This window comes from Manis pentadactyla, chromosome 1, assembly GCF_030020395.1.
Source record: "Manis pentadactyla isolate mManPen7 chromosome 1, mManPen7.hap1, whole genome shotgun sequence".
NCBI lineage: Eukaryota > Metazoa > Chordata > Mammalia > Pholidota > Manidae > Manis > Manis pentadactyla.
Window position 1 is genome coordinate 224,994,301 of NC_080019.1, and position 15,193 is coordinate 225,009,493.

The 15,193-nt window shown below is 41.7% G+C and overlaps 1 protein-coding gene across 7 annotated transcripts in view; it reads right to left on the reverse strand.

The window, feature by feature from the left end:
- Positions 1-15,193, reverse strand: part of ATXN7 (ataxin 7) — a 122,182-nt gene that overhangs the window by 74,664 nt on the left and 32,325 nt on the right. For 4 of the 7 annotated variants that reach the window (XM_036878396.2, XM_057507927.1, XM_057507923.1 and 1 more), the window contains 2 exons: positions 8,077-8,373; positions 7,792-7,860 (listed from right to left, as the gene is read on the reverse strand). In XM_036878396.2, coding sequence (XP_036734291.1) covers positions 7,792-7,860; positions 8,077-8,362 — 355 coding nt within the window. In that variant the 5' untranslated portion in view covers positions 8,363-8,373. Of the gene's footprint in view, positions 1-7,791; positions 7,861-8,076; positions 8,374-8,776; positions 8,894-11,757; positions 11,830-15,064; positions 15,084-15,193 lie in introns of those variants that run through there. The other 3 variants (XM_057507918.1, XM_036878397.2, XM_057507913.1) reach the window with 3 other exon arrangements.

Below are 15,193 nucleotides of genomic sequence, written 5' to 3' on the forward strand. Positions count from 1 at the left end.
TAAGGTTTCCTCTCCCTGCCTACATACTGCCTGCTAAAGGAAAACTGGCATTTCACTTACTGCTGTTTTCTGGAGAGTCTTGGCTAACAACTGGATTAGAGGTAAGCTCACAATACTGCATTTTCATTATTGATAAAAATAACAAAATTAGCAACTAACCTGTACTGAACAATTTATGGTGATAGACACTGAATGAAGTGCAAACTGCATTTAACCTTTCCAACCACTATGAGGTACTGCCACTATTCCCATTTCACAGGTAAGTCAACTGAAGCACAGCAAAGCTACGCAATTTTCTTCAAGTTACTCACCCACTAGAGCTGAGAGTTGAACCCAGGTTTAACTCCAGATTTAGAGTTCCCAGTACTGCCTCTATTTAAAATTGTCTTTTGAAAACTCACCACATGGAACCACTCTTCTGCATAATGTAATAGCACACAGAAGCAGGGTTACATGGAAGACACTTTAGGGAGCTGATTTAAAGCAGTGATCCTCAAACACCAAAATACAGAGTGATCTCCAAAAGGTCCATGAAGAAATGAGAAAAATAAGGACAATCCAATGAATCCTAAACCTAAACTTTCTTCAAATTAAAGAACTGATGAACTGTCCTTTATCCCAAGCCAATGGCCCTTATACGTTAATGATGGTAAAAATTATATATATCTCTAATTATGTGTACACTAAAATGCTAGCAACCCTGTGTTTGGTCCCCAATTTATTTTGGAAACTTTATGGTTTGAATATAAATGTCTGAGACCACTAGTTAAAAGCATTCTTTTTTTTTTTTCCCCTACTGTATTATTGGAGTTCAGGACTGTGTTAAACATGTGTATAACTGGGAGGAGAATATTTTCTGTTTTAATATTGTGAATCTAATTAATAATGAGTTGTTACTTTTTCCTTGCCATAAGCTTATATATAAAAGAAAAGCATTTCAGGGTTTTTATTACAAAGAGGAACAAGAACACTTAATCTATTGTTATGTTATGAATGCTTGAAATGTAAAAATCATTCTTTTTCTTTTGCTCATTTATAATAATCCCTGCTGTACAAGATGAATATAAATGTAATCCTCTGCCTTTCTCTCAAAAGTACAGTAACTCCAACTGTTAGGTCTACTAACAGGCTTCTTTTCCTCCTTAGAACTTGAATCAAAAAATACTTTAATAATCAGAGAGGCACATTTATTAGAAATACTGCCATAAACTTTGAATATCAATGTGATTAAAAGCAATCTTACACTGAAATGCTATTTAAATAGCAAAATTTCACTTCTTGTTTTTTAAAGGATTTTTTAAAAATGGCACAAATCCCAGATAATTGTGTTTGCTATCTGCTACAACGTTAGCTTTCATTTAATCTTTTTTTTAAAGCCAATTACTTCTAATGCAAACAGCACACACTTCCCTTCCCCCTCAAAGAAAAGATTTTATAAAAGAACAGCTAAATTACAACATACAGACTGTTGTAAGGCACAGCAAGGAAAGGGCTCTGGTATTTTTACTTTAAAAAAGGTCAGTTTTTCTAGCCAAGGGTAAGGAAAACAAAGGTCACATCAACCTGCTCAAGCTCATGAAAAGCGAGTATACATTCTGAGTCGGGCTCAGCACTGCATAAGGCTAAGCATGTAGGCTGTGAAACTAGGCAGATCTGGATTACAGTCTCTTACATGCTTTGTGATCTTCGTAAGGTATCTAACTTCTCCAAGCCTGTTTCCCCATCTGTAAAAAGGGGATAATGGCAATACCTAGACCGTAGGATTGCTGTGAAGACTACAAAAGGTGAAACCTATGCCAGCAGAGTTAAAGCTTTGCCAAACTTGAACTGTCTACATACACATAGCAACTTTGTGAGATGTGAACATGAGGAAGCAGCACATGCTTAGAAGGATAGATTGAGACCATGTAACATGTAGATCATACTCAATAATGATGCGTAAATTCCTTATGCTTCCCTCCTGAGATTGAAGCTCTCAAGAACCAATCAAAACTATAATTGGGGTACAGCTCAGGACCCCATCCTACTACAGGTAAGGTGCATGGTTTCCACTAACTATGAAAACTAGAAGGTCAGAGGATTCAGTATGGATTGTGCCAAGTGTTGGACCACTTGGCAAATATAAAATTGTAAAGATATGGGATCTAAGGATGCTATAATGCCCTCTTTACTAATCAAAATGCAGACTATTTCCTGAATCTGCTTAATAATTCCCAAGACCTCCCATGAGACTTCAGCTTCTCTAAGCCAGCTGAAGAGCAGAAATCAAAATTAGTATTTTAAGGCAGATACACTTTTGAATATCCTATGAAAGTTCTAGATTCTTTCTCCAGAATAGTTAGATAGCAGATGGGGGCTTAACAGAGGCCAAGCACCGTCCTCACAGTCCAAGGCTCTTGAAAGCTGGGGCAGTAACAACTCTGTGGATGCTCTTTATTTGCACTGTCCTAAAAAAGGTATATGCCCTAGAAAAGTGGCAATGAGTGACAAAAGCAGACAAGGATAGGATACTTCTTATGCAAAACCTTGTATTCCTTCTACCTCAACATCTCTCTTCAATATTGAATAAACTTTTGGTTTAAGAAAGGATTTTCCTGTTTTAATTATTTTTCCCCTCAAAACAGAAAATTCAAGGAATACTAGAACCACATTTCTGCAGAATGAGATCCTCATTAACCAGCTAACTCACAGAGAGTGCAAACTTTTTCTGTGAAGAGCCAGACAGAAATTGTGGGCTTGGTGGCTCAGCTGCCACTACTCAACTCTGCTGTTCCCTGTATGGAGAAAGCAGCCACTGACGGTAAGTAAATGAATGGCTGTGGCAATGTTCCAAAGAAACTTTACTTATGGAGTCTGACCTGAAGTGCACATAGTTTTCAAATGTCCTAAAATAATCGTTTTCTCTTTGAGTTTGTATTTCAGCCATTCAACAATGTATAAAACATTTTTAGTGAGGCTACAGGCAGGTTTGGGCCCACAGGCTATAGTCCACATTAAAACAGCTAAGGTACCACAATCAGGGGAAGACTCCCTGCCATAGAAGTGTCTCTAGGTCTCCAGGGTTCATTTACTGCTGGGGTAGTATGAACTTTACAGCTCGTTACACATAGGAACTATCAGCAAGGACCCTGCTTGCCTTCTATGCAACCCTAATGCTCATCCAAGGAGCATTAAGTGAGGGTGATCTGCAGCAAATTACCTGAGTCTCCTTAAATGTGTATTAATGTGATTATGATGCAGTGAACTTGGATCTCACCAATTCCTGTCTTGAGGTTTATGGCTGACCTCCACTTAAGATGTAAGCACACTGTAAGCACTGCCACTTACAAAACCCTTACATACACATGGAGATTGAAAACGAGCCTGGCCTGCTTCAAAAATAGGCACAGTGCACATACAGGCTCTATTTTGCAGGAGACAAGTTGTCCATGTAAGCATAAAAAACAAAAACTATATATATATATATATATATATATATATATATATATATATATATATATATACACACACACATATATACTGCATAGGATACGTATTTTATATATACATATATGCATAAATATATGTATGTATGTATCTGGGACATGTCTCAAAATAATTCATTGTGGGGGAGTGGGGTAAAGATGAAACAAGACTGGACCATGATTCATTCATTGTTTAAGCTGTATGATGGATACAAGGACACTCATTACAGTATTTTCTCTACTTCTGTATAGTTGAGATTGTCTATAAGAAAAGCTGGTGGGGAACAACAGAAAAGAAATCCTAGAGAAAGACAGAAATGTTCTTTTACTTCAAGGAAAGGGTTTTATGCCTATAATGTAGTTATTTTCACAGGACATTACATTTCACAGGAAACATTACTTGTTTTCCCTAGGAAAGAAAAATGTGGTATTGCTATGTTGACTCAGTCTATCTTGATTGAGGCTACCTACCTCCCTTGCCCTTTTTTTAACCAAACTACCTTGTAAGTGCCAACCAACGTCTTTTCCATCTTGCCCTAGGCCCAATTTTATGTCATTGATACTGTGACAGGGAAATCACTTATCATCAAGTGTGGATATAACTCTATGTTGCCATCTGACTCCCTTGCCTAAATATGAGAGATAAGAGATGTGGTGTCCTGTCTGCACTTTCTGGGAAGTGTAAATGGAGTGCTAACCCATGACAGAGCAACAGGAAATGTTGAAAGCCAGCTTCTGGCCTCCCTTGGGGCCATAAAGCACACCTCCCCACAGAATAGTAATTTATTTTTTTAAAGAGTCACAACACAATGGAAATTGATCATTTGAAACCTTCATCCTTGAGTGACTCAGTTCAATTTTTCTAGTAGCCCAATTAATTCATTTTCTTGGCAACTATTTACAGAGCACAAATAGTGTACAGAAGCTGAATATATCTTGATCAATAACGCTCCCTGTCCTCTGGGAGCTTATTGAAAGAGACATCACATAAGACACTTTCAGATGATGACAGGGAGAGCATTTGGTAGAAGGAAAAGCACAGGGCACTTTAATGTTGTACAACAGATGGGCTTAAGAGAAGTTAGGGATGACTTCCCAAATACAATGTCATTTTTCTGACTCCACTGTTGAACTCCCACCAACGACACCACATACTTCTAAAAATCTGCCGTAACAATTAACATTTTCATTGCTTAAGGCTCCATCTATGTTCAGGCACTAATATGGATACCTTAGTTACTCATGACAACTAATTCCATCTAAATGTAATTCTGTTAAATCCAAAATTTCACAAATCACATTTGGGGAAAAAAAAAGGTAATTTGTCTTCCGAGTTTCAGTCATCTGAAAAAAGTCAAAATGTATTACCAATATTTTTCCACTGAAATCAACTGTGCTCTTACCTAATATTGCAAATTTTAGAACCAAACAGGGCAGTAAAAATACAGGACTGACCTCTGAAAGATAACTGAAGTTTTACTCCAACACTTGCCTACCTGTGCTAATAGTAAGAAAAGGGACCATATATTAGGTGAACCACAAATAATTTCACTTTCATCTAAATCAATAGTTCCAACCTCTGCCAAAGCACTAACACTTGGACAGCCTTGCCACAGGGGAATTGGGCAAAATAAACCACAAGACAAAAAAAAAAAAAAATGAGAGAGAGAGAGAGAGAGACAGAGATCCGATCCTTAGCTCTGTGCTTTTGAATTTTGATGAGAGATACGTGAAGTATCCTTGAGAAGCCAAGTGAAACCGTGGACACCTATCCTAGAAAGTAGACAACACAAACTATTCTGCATACAGCTTTAGGGGAACAATGACCCTCTGCAGCCCAGCCCATTCAAGTCCCAGGTTAAAACTACCTCATCTAGAAAATATCAACGTAGGAAATCAAGTCTAAGGTTCTTAGAAGCTGAAAGGAATTAGTATGTATTGAGTCATTTTCCACATGCTATCTAGTTTAATTTCAACCCCTGTAACAACTTTGGGAAGTAGGTATTCTCTTCTTTTACAAAGTAGGAAGGCTGGATTCTGAGAAATGAAATGACTAGCGCAAGGTTAGGTAACCTCTCACGAGTTTTCAAACTCCTAGGTCCACAATTGTGAACTGGAGAATTCAGGAAGTTTGGTCCATATTCCTAGCCATCTTCCAAGATGGAGTTTCTGATTTCTATTCGTTCAGATGATTGATTTATCTACATAGTTCTTCTCAGTTTAACATGTTGACAAGAGGAATTACTAGAGATTTCTTTTTTTCTGATAGGAGATAACCTTAACTGAAGACAAAGAAAGTTTAATACTGTCAAACAATTTTTGGTAATTTTAAAATGTATTTTCATTTCTTAAGCAGCCTGAAATGAACTGTTAGAAAAACAAAGGCTACTGTTAAGTGTTGAATATCCTCATGCTTGGATTTTTAAACTGTCCCAGAAAATTCATAGAGTTATAAATGAATAAAGAACTGAGAGAAATAAAAACTTCAGTCTTGGAAACACTCAGTTTCATCCATTCTGGCCACTTCAGCATCCTCTGAATGGAGAGCTTTTAAAAAATGATACCTCTAACAATCATCATAATTTGACAAGTCTAAAGCACACACAACCATTTATAACTGCTTTTCTCAAGATGGTTAAGAGGTTTTAGATCTTCATGATAAAAGCTACTGATGAATGTATCCCAGCAGAGAATAAACACAGCAAAAAGTGGGTCCAGGTCACTAAATTTGGCTGGGTCTCAGTCCAGACCAAGATGCCCAGTGAAACATTAATACACGCACTCATCTTCTATAGGGGAATTACCAATAATTAGCACCCTGTTTTTTGCACAAATTTAGGAACCCTTTATGGGAAGTGCACCCTGTTTTTGCACAGATTTAGGCACCCTTTATGGGAAATGAATCCATACTCAGAGAAGGAAAACAGAACAAGAGTGGGTCAGATCCTCTAATGCTCTACTTCAACTGCTTCCTATGAGAGTTGTAATTTTTTAAGCTCAGGCAGGCTGCCAATTCAACACTAAAACTGGACTAACAACTGATTTTTCCTATTGCAACATCGCCAGCAAGTCCTTTGCTTTCCCTCTCTTCCCTCTGCTCTCAAACAGGGATTCTCATTTTCAAAAGCAACTCACTTGCTCTATAATCTGTTCCAACTGGAAGCTGAGAGCTGCCACTAGTATTACTCTTCCTCCCAGTGCCAACAAGCTAACAAGTGGTCAGTTCAAAAAACCAAAATGGTGATTGTGAAGAAAAGGCAGACACTTAAAACAAAAAGTTTGTGTGGAGACAGAGTAACAATGGGTAGACTCTGGGTTTTAAAATGTTCCATGCACCACAGTTCTATCTGCTTTTGGGTCCTGGACAGTATGGGAAAATAAATGGCTACACAGAATATGAAGCTGCACCGGGGCATATAAATTCAGTATTTTGAATACCAAACCTCACTCAAGATCTTGTCCTTACTATCACTGAAAGAATGACTTTACCTGAACCTATGGTTGACTGGCCTCCATAAGTCCTTTCTGACCACAGTATGCTCAGGCCTGGCACAGCATTAGACAACACAGGGCATTTGCTATTCAAAGACATAGGAAATCTGAAGAAAAAGTCAGGGTTTCTAGATACTTGACTTTCATTTAATAGCACACATGTAGGTTGCAAGTATTTCCCTAGTGTATCCTTCTACCAGTTTTTATTAAAAACTGACCAATAATTCCAGCTATTTCACTAGCTCTAAGCACTAAAGGCTAGTTCCAAAATATAAAATGCTGCCCTTTTTCTTGTCAGCTCACAAAAAAGTCTGATCACTTGCTCCTCAGTTGTGGTGATTCCTCTGTAGCACCCTAAACTATGTAAATTATATCCCACAGTAAAAGGCTACACAGGTAAAGCGCCGACTTTTTTAAAGTTTGAAATTAATGCTCACTGACAGCAGAAAATTTATCGTGGCAAGGTTTCCTTTTCAGAGCCCCCTAAAGCAATGTGGAAATGTTTTTGAAAGCTGAAAATCCCTTTCTCCGCTTGTGTTTCTCCATAAGGGACTCAGACCTGAAATGATCCGGGTTAAACGCACCGCCCATTCGCAGTGCCGCTCTAGCTGCCCTATGCCAGGTCCTCCCACCCGGCAAGGGGTCCAGGACGCTCCCCATTACAGGAAGCCTCTGGAAACCAGGTCTTCCAAATGTTCAGTTCTCCACCTTCCTCCTGACAGCATCCTCGCAGTGCGGAGGAGTGGGTAAGGGGAGCTGAAGTTCCCCACCCTGGTGAATTCGGCAAGGAAACTTCCCCAGGATCTGCAGAAACCCCATCGGGGGCTGGACTCACCTTCGCGACAGAGCCCCATGACTTCACGGTTTTTCCCAAACTCCTTGAAACTTTCGTCCAATTCCGTCCCTAGGAGATACACAGGAGGAGGGGAGAGGCAGGTCAGTGGCCGGCAGCGTGACGCACGCTCACGCACGCACGGGGTAGGTGCGAGCACCTCCGCGTTCCCCACCGCGCGATAGCATCTCTGACCCCGAGGGGGCGGGACACAGGGCTGGGGGAGGGGAGCGACGGGCAGGAGGATGGGGGCGTGGGGCGTGGGGCGAGGAGGGCGTGGACACTCACCGTCCTTCCCAGGAAGTTTCGAAGCCTCGACCCACAGATTCCACGACTGTCCCAGCATCGCCTCTGGACTGGGCAGGGGCCTGCGCTCCCCGACAGTCGCCATGGCGGCGGCAGCGGCCGAGGTGGAGGCGGCGCCCGGGCCGCCGTCCTCCGGCCGTTGGCGCCGCGGCGGCGGCTGCCGCTGGGGCTGCGAAGCTTGCTGCTGCCGGGCGGCCGCGGCCGCTGCTCCGCCCGCCGCCGCTCGGCGCGGCTCCCCCCTGACGTCATCCGCGGCCCGCTCCGACATTCTTTCCGCTCCTACAATGTAACAAAAAAGGGGGAAAAGAGTCGCGCGGGGGCCGCTTTTAAGGAGGCGCCGGGGAGTTCCGGCGGCGTGCGCGGCCCGCGGGCCGGGTGGGGCGCGCTGACAGCGCCCCCGGCTACCCACCCCCCGGTCGCCTCCTCCCCGGCCACCCCCCACACTCCGCCCCGGCGCAAAGTCCGCGGCGCGGGCTCGCTTTCGCTTTCGACTCCGGCGGCCCCTCGGGGGAGGGGACGAGCCGCCGGCGGGCCGCCACCGCGACGCGGGGACCCTGCCTGCCTCTGCCGCGGAAACGCGGCCGAGAGGCCGGCGCCTGGAGCCGCCCCCGCCCCGCGCCCCACCGCGGCTGCCCCTGGCGGGGAGGCCCGAAGACGCACCCCCGGCCCTCGGGCTGCCCACCCTGAGGCCGCTCGCATCCCCGGGCCGGGCCCGGCGGCCCCGCTCTTTCCTTCCGTCCGCGCGTCCGTCCGAGCGGCGGCGCCCGGCCGGCTCCCTTAAGCGGAGGCGCCTCCCGCCGCCTCCTCCCCCTCGCCGGTCCCTCCCTCTCAGCTCGCACGGGCGAAGTTTGCACGTCAAGCCCCCGGAGTGGAGCCAGGACGAAGTCGGAAAGGCAGCCACCTATGGAGGAGCCGGGGCACCACCGAGTGCTGTCGCCGTCGGGCCCTCCCGCCCGGGGATCGGGACCCGGGGCGCAAGCGCTGGCGCAGGTAGCAGTGTGCTCCGCGCTCGCGGGCGGCCGCGCAGCTGTCAAAAGCGTGAATGGGAAGCCGCCGCCGAGCGCACGCCTCTGGTGCAGGAAACCCCGGGCAGGCAAGGAAATGCGGCCCAGGTGCCGTCCCAGGTGTCACAGCTCAAAGCCGTGTGTTCGACCCACGCCCACCACTAGAGGTCACAGCGTGCGCCTGGGGGCCCTGAACTTCGAGTTCAGCGAAGAGGAGACCATGAGATCAGGGTAGGAATGGAGGAGAGACCGACCGAGGTGAATCCGTTTACGTGCTTTGGAGTCACTACCCGAAATTTCTCTATTTCCCCCTCCATTGCTCCTGGAAGTGATGCATTCACCCCGAAATAAAATACTGCCCTTTTAAAATGTGATTCAATTTTAATCCGAGTTGTTGGTCTTTCTTTATGGTTGTCTTTGCTTGGGCAGGGCGGGAACCCAGGGCTTAAGGGAATGTACAGTATTCCTGGAAAAGGTGTTTAGAAAATACTATTACCTGTCAAATTTTGTTCACTAATAAAGCATTGGCACACAAAGTAGCACCCCTCCGCAACACACACATACTGCGCAAAGATTTTGCTTAAGCGATAAGACGGTAAAATAAAAGACTGCTTAATGAACTAAAGCATGCTTGAAACAGCGACAGATCACACCAAGGACTTTCAACAAGTGTTTGTATTATTACTGTTATTTCAAAGTGAAGTGAGAATATGAAGGCTGATGCAGAAATAAGGGTTGTGATTGTTTCACGTGGCAGTAATATCAGTACTCCCATGGCACGTGTGGTAGCTGCTTGCTTACAGGTACTTTCTCTAGGTGGGGAGGAAGAGGGTTTATTCATGCGTTTTATCTAGAACATTTGGTGTGACAGAGGTGGCCAAGTTCTCTGCTAAAGAAACAAAGTCCAACTTGCAGAAACAATGTTTAAAGAGTAAAAAAATAGTAAGGAAATGTTGCTGCAACCTGCACTTAAGGAGGGGATCATGTAGAAAGGGTTCGTTTTAGGTCAAAATTTTTTAAATTTTAGAATAAATTTATGAATTTTTGTATTTAAAAAGATTTAGAAATAAATGCGTAAAATTTTTCCTGGATTGCATGTAAACATAAGTTCCAAAAAGTCAAACTATGGATGCTTCCTGTTCTCATCTAAGAAGTAGTAAAAAACCAAAATAGTAGAAATGATTAGGATAAAAAACAAATCGTTTCTAAAGCTTTAACTTCCTACGTAAGAGTACCAATGAGAAATGTACATGGCTAAAACATATCATTCCCTTAGAAACAATAGGGTTCCAAACTTTGACCCAGGCTCTCAAACTTGGATATACCCAATGCACTTAAAATTTTTCATTCATCCCAAACTGCTGAAAAATCTGCAGAATTACATAGAAACATTCAACTGTTCTGTTTTTCCTAAAGTACACAGTTTATTAAATACTTTGAATTTTGTATTCATATATTTAAGATAAGCAAAAAAATTTGAGTTTTAATAGCATTTGGAGCTGCTGTTTAAAAAGAAAAGTTTAGGGTAACGCAGCTATATAAATACCAAAGGGAGATTGCCTACACAGCACAGCCCTTTTGATCCCTGAATACACAGCAAGAACAAAAGTAAGGAGAATGGAAAAGGTGAAGCACAGTCCCACTTCCTCAATGCCCTGCTCAATTTCCCCCTTTTCACATGTGAACATACTTCAAGATTCACTGACAGGACTTTTAGCTACTGGAGATCAATATGGCAATTTATAATACTTCAACTGCTGTCCTTATCCCTGCTTGATACATCTTTTTTTTTTCTTCAAAGTTGTTTACTGGTTTAATAATAATAATAATAAAACACACACAACAGGGGTTAAAGTGAAAAATACTAAGTATTTTCTTAGCATTATTATAGTAAGTTAAAAGAAATTATTAATCAATTATTGAGCATCTACTAGGTGCCAAGCATTATTATAGGTACCTTACTGCATTATGTCAATCAATATTCACAACTGTGTAAGGTATAAGTTGTACTACTTGCAATTTACAGATAAGGAGAGTAAGGGAATGCTCTGGAACCAGTCCCTATGACTTCTTTCTGCATTCATATACTGGCTCTTTCACTTCCAGGCGGTGTAACCTGAGCAAGGTACCTAATTTACCTACACCTCAGTTTCCCAATCTGTAAAAGACAAAAGCAAATTCTGAGGATTACGTGAAAAGGTTCATGTAAAGTACTTGGTATAAAGCTTAACACAAACACTATAAATAAGTGTCTTCTATAAAACTGAGCAATTCAAACCAATTCTTATCTGAGAAATTTATTCTCAAGTTGAAGATGTGGAGACAAAATGACAGGCAATTCCTGTCACCTCCCCACCAATTCTCCTCTGCTACCGCCAGCACATTTTACCACACTCTTTTCACCCTTAAGAAAGTCCTAACCCTTTCCAGACCAAGGTAGTTTCTGATAGCCATAGTTAGTGTTTCCCAGTAGTTCAAATGAGTCACCAACAAAAGTCAAAATTACTAGCTGAGAAAGTACAGTGCTCTGATATTCAAATTTGGGCATCATTTTAGAAGTGCTCCTTATACAAAAGACACTGTCTGTAAACAAGAGTACAACAGAAACTCAAATACTTGGTTTTACCTACCAGGCCATAATAACCTGGTGACTTCTTACCTAAATAGTCTTGTGTATTATCAACCAGGTCTGCCAGTGCACTTCAGATACAGCTCTGAGGAGCTTCAGTATCTGCACAGACAAATGGTATGGTTTATAAGGTTTAAGTAATGAGGACTCAATTCATCAAAGACTTCCACACTTTCCACATACCACACACTCTCTAGGCACGAGGGTGAACACAACATAGTAATTTCACTGAGTATATAACAGAAGATGTAGGCAAATAATTTTAATTCATCAAAATGCTCTTATGAAAAAGCTGTCGCCACCAATTAGATTGTATGTGACTTAAGAACTAGTCTGTCAGAAGTGAAATGCTGCCAAATTCTGAGCGTTTCATCCCTTCCAGGGATGTATTTAAAATATGGCCTTACTTCACCATCCAAATTTAGGGATGTTCCCAGTAGGTGCCAAGAGTAACAAGGACTCTCTTTACGAAAAGGATTCTTGCACAGCAAATTCACTTGTAAATCGCTTTGTTCAAAGGCCAAAGGCTAAGTGCAAAAAAATAGTGAAGGTGGGATTTTGATCTTTCCATATTTTTAATCAGGTTTAATGTAAAATGGCTGTAACTGTCCAAAACTTAGTTCTAAGATGCAAGACCCCACACAACCAGCTTTTTATTTGGAAAAAACCACTGGTCCCAAAGCAGCATTTTAATAAACTTGAAAAATAGTAACTACAGTATATTTATCTGTACAAATTACAGGGTTGGTAACAGAGATTCTCCATTATCAACCCCAAAGGACTGCAGTCGTTTGAGTAACAAGAAACTCAGATACACTTACTTAGTAATGTGTTTGTTGGCTTTGGTTTCTTTATATCTTCCTAAAATTCGCTGAATCTTTGTTCAAAATTTCTCTCCTCTGACTATACCTCTCTCCTTCCTCTTTCCTCCTTTCTTTTCCCAGAAAGCACTAGGCTATTTTCTATGGAGTATGGCAGGCAAGGCCCCTCTTTAACTGTGCCCCCTTTGGTAAAATACCTTACAGTCTGTCATGAATGCATCAATATTCCAGTAGGCAGAGAAGAGTGGAAGGACGAAACTGAATTTGTCAGCTCAGTGGCTGGAATTGCTGACAATCAAGTGCAAAATTAGGAGTACTAAGGACAGTTGCAAAAGTGGAGATTTAAATATGAGGGAAATTATCTTTTTAAAGACTTAACCTGTGCATGTATTCATTATTCAAACTGTGTCATTTGCTAAGGAGTTCAAAGCTCTGAATTTGGAGTTTTCTTCTTCACATGTGTAGCTGCATATGAATTCTCCCAAGGAAACATTCACCAGTAATAGCAAACTGTTTTGAAAGGAGAACAAAATTTAGAAATACACACATAAAAGGTAATAAATTGTAACTATAAACTGAATAATGCCCAAATGTTTCTAGAGATTTAATACAGATCTGTAATTTTAAACTGTGGACAAACCTGATTTAAAATCTTTATTTAAAGCCTTTAGGTTAAGTAGTTAAAAAATAATAATAATAGAAAGGATTCAATTATAGGAAAAGAATGGAAAAGTTGGACCAACATTTAGCTGTAAAAAGAGGTTGACTGTATGTATAGTTAAGAGTTCTGGTGAACTGCCTCAGATGCAATAAAATGCAAAGATGAAACACACTGTGAAAAATTATTCCCTGTCACCTTTGTACTAACAGAGCTTTCACTGAAGTGACTATAAATATCATCATCTTCTGCGCCCAGCAGTTTAAGAGCATGGGTTCTAGAGCCAATCTACCCAGGTTGGATCCCAGGTCTACCACTTACTAGCTGTTTAACTCTGGGGAAATCACTTAACCTCTCTGTGCCTGTTTCATCTACAAAATGAGTAAAACAGAATATCTAGTTCATGAGGCATAATAAGAAAGTTGATAGTGAAAAAGCACCCTCCAAGTGTCAGCTATTATTAGCACCCTGCCTGTCACACAGTAAGCCCCATTCCTAATCTATCCATACCATATTGTCAGATCAGTCTTGCAGAATGAAGCGTGGCTTTAGTTATGTCAGTCCTTGACCCAACACTTCTAAGGGGCTCCCCACTGACTACTGAATTTAATAAAAACTTCTCTACTAGCATTCGAGGCCATCTATAGTTGCCCTAAGCCCCAGCTCCACTATGTCTACAATGTCCCCTCCAGCAGATACTCTATGGGCCAATCGAAATGATCAATTCATAGTTGCAAATATGCTCCCCCTCCAGATCCCAGCTCCCAAGCCTTTGTTCATACAATATTTTCTCTCATTGGCTGACATCCTACCTTTCAATCAAGTCCTTCTCACATTCATTTGTTTAATGAAATCTTTCCTGGTCCTTTCCACTAAGTACATGGGAACTCATCCTCACCTAAAAATCACAGGACTTCCATGTTCTGGGGTTTAAAAAGTATATGCTCTGAAATCAAAGTGGCAATGAGATGCACACTTAGTTTCCCAGGATCAAGTCTGCATTTCCAGCGTAAGGGTGTCATTTGGAACTTGGAACCCATCTCCTCACAAACCATAATATGTGTGGTGGCCAGGTCCCCAAGCCAGTCAGTAAAATGCCTTACAGCTGAACCTTCGGACTTATAGCATAAGTGTGTTAGTGCAAGAGGAAGGGACAACACAGACCTTTCTTCCCCCTTACCTTAGCAAAGTTCTAGCTTTCCAAAGGACAGACTATTCCAGAAAAGTTTACATCCCCTTTTCACCTCCAAAATAAAACCTTCCTTTTCTTGATAGAGATAAATGGTATGCAGATTTAACTACCTTTCACTAACATGTGAACGAATGACTATGAATGAATATGGTTCCCTGTCTTCAACCCCCAACTCAAACACATAATTCTGATATAAAAGGGGAGACCTTAACCCAAACGACTTTCTTGATGTGATGATCCCCAAACCTTTCCTCCCAGAAACAACTACTACATTCCCACAAACATTCTGATTTGAAACAGCACCATCTATGACTCAAGGTAAAATATCTGACCTTTCATTTTAACCGAATTAGCCTCTGTTTTGATCATCATAAAATCTGCAGGACCCAGAGGCCTTGATCCTCACTCCCTGCCACATTGTCCTCCCCTGCAAACTGCTCAAAGTGAAGGAACTTAGGAACAGAAAAGGTGAACCATAACAAAGCTGTTACTAGTAAGAAATCAACCTTGGCTGCTTTTCAGTTTCTTGCCTCTCTCCACTTCAGAAAAACAGGTATTTTTACAAAGGATTTTTTTACAATAGGATTTTGCCAAATGGTTTCTGGGGGCAGTGGTAGCAGAGCACCAATCACAAGTGGATGGTTAGTAGGCTGGAATCCGACTTACCAAGTATTTCTTAAAAAACAGAGCCAAACTGATGAAGTGGACTTCACCAACATTATTAAACTTTTATGCTTTCAAAGGACACGTGTCTTCAAGAAAATGAAAAGATAACTCACACACAGAATAAGTGTC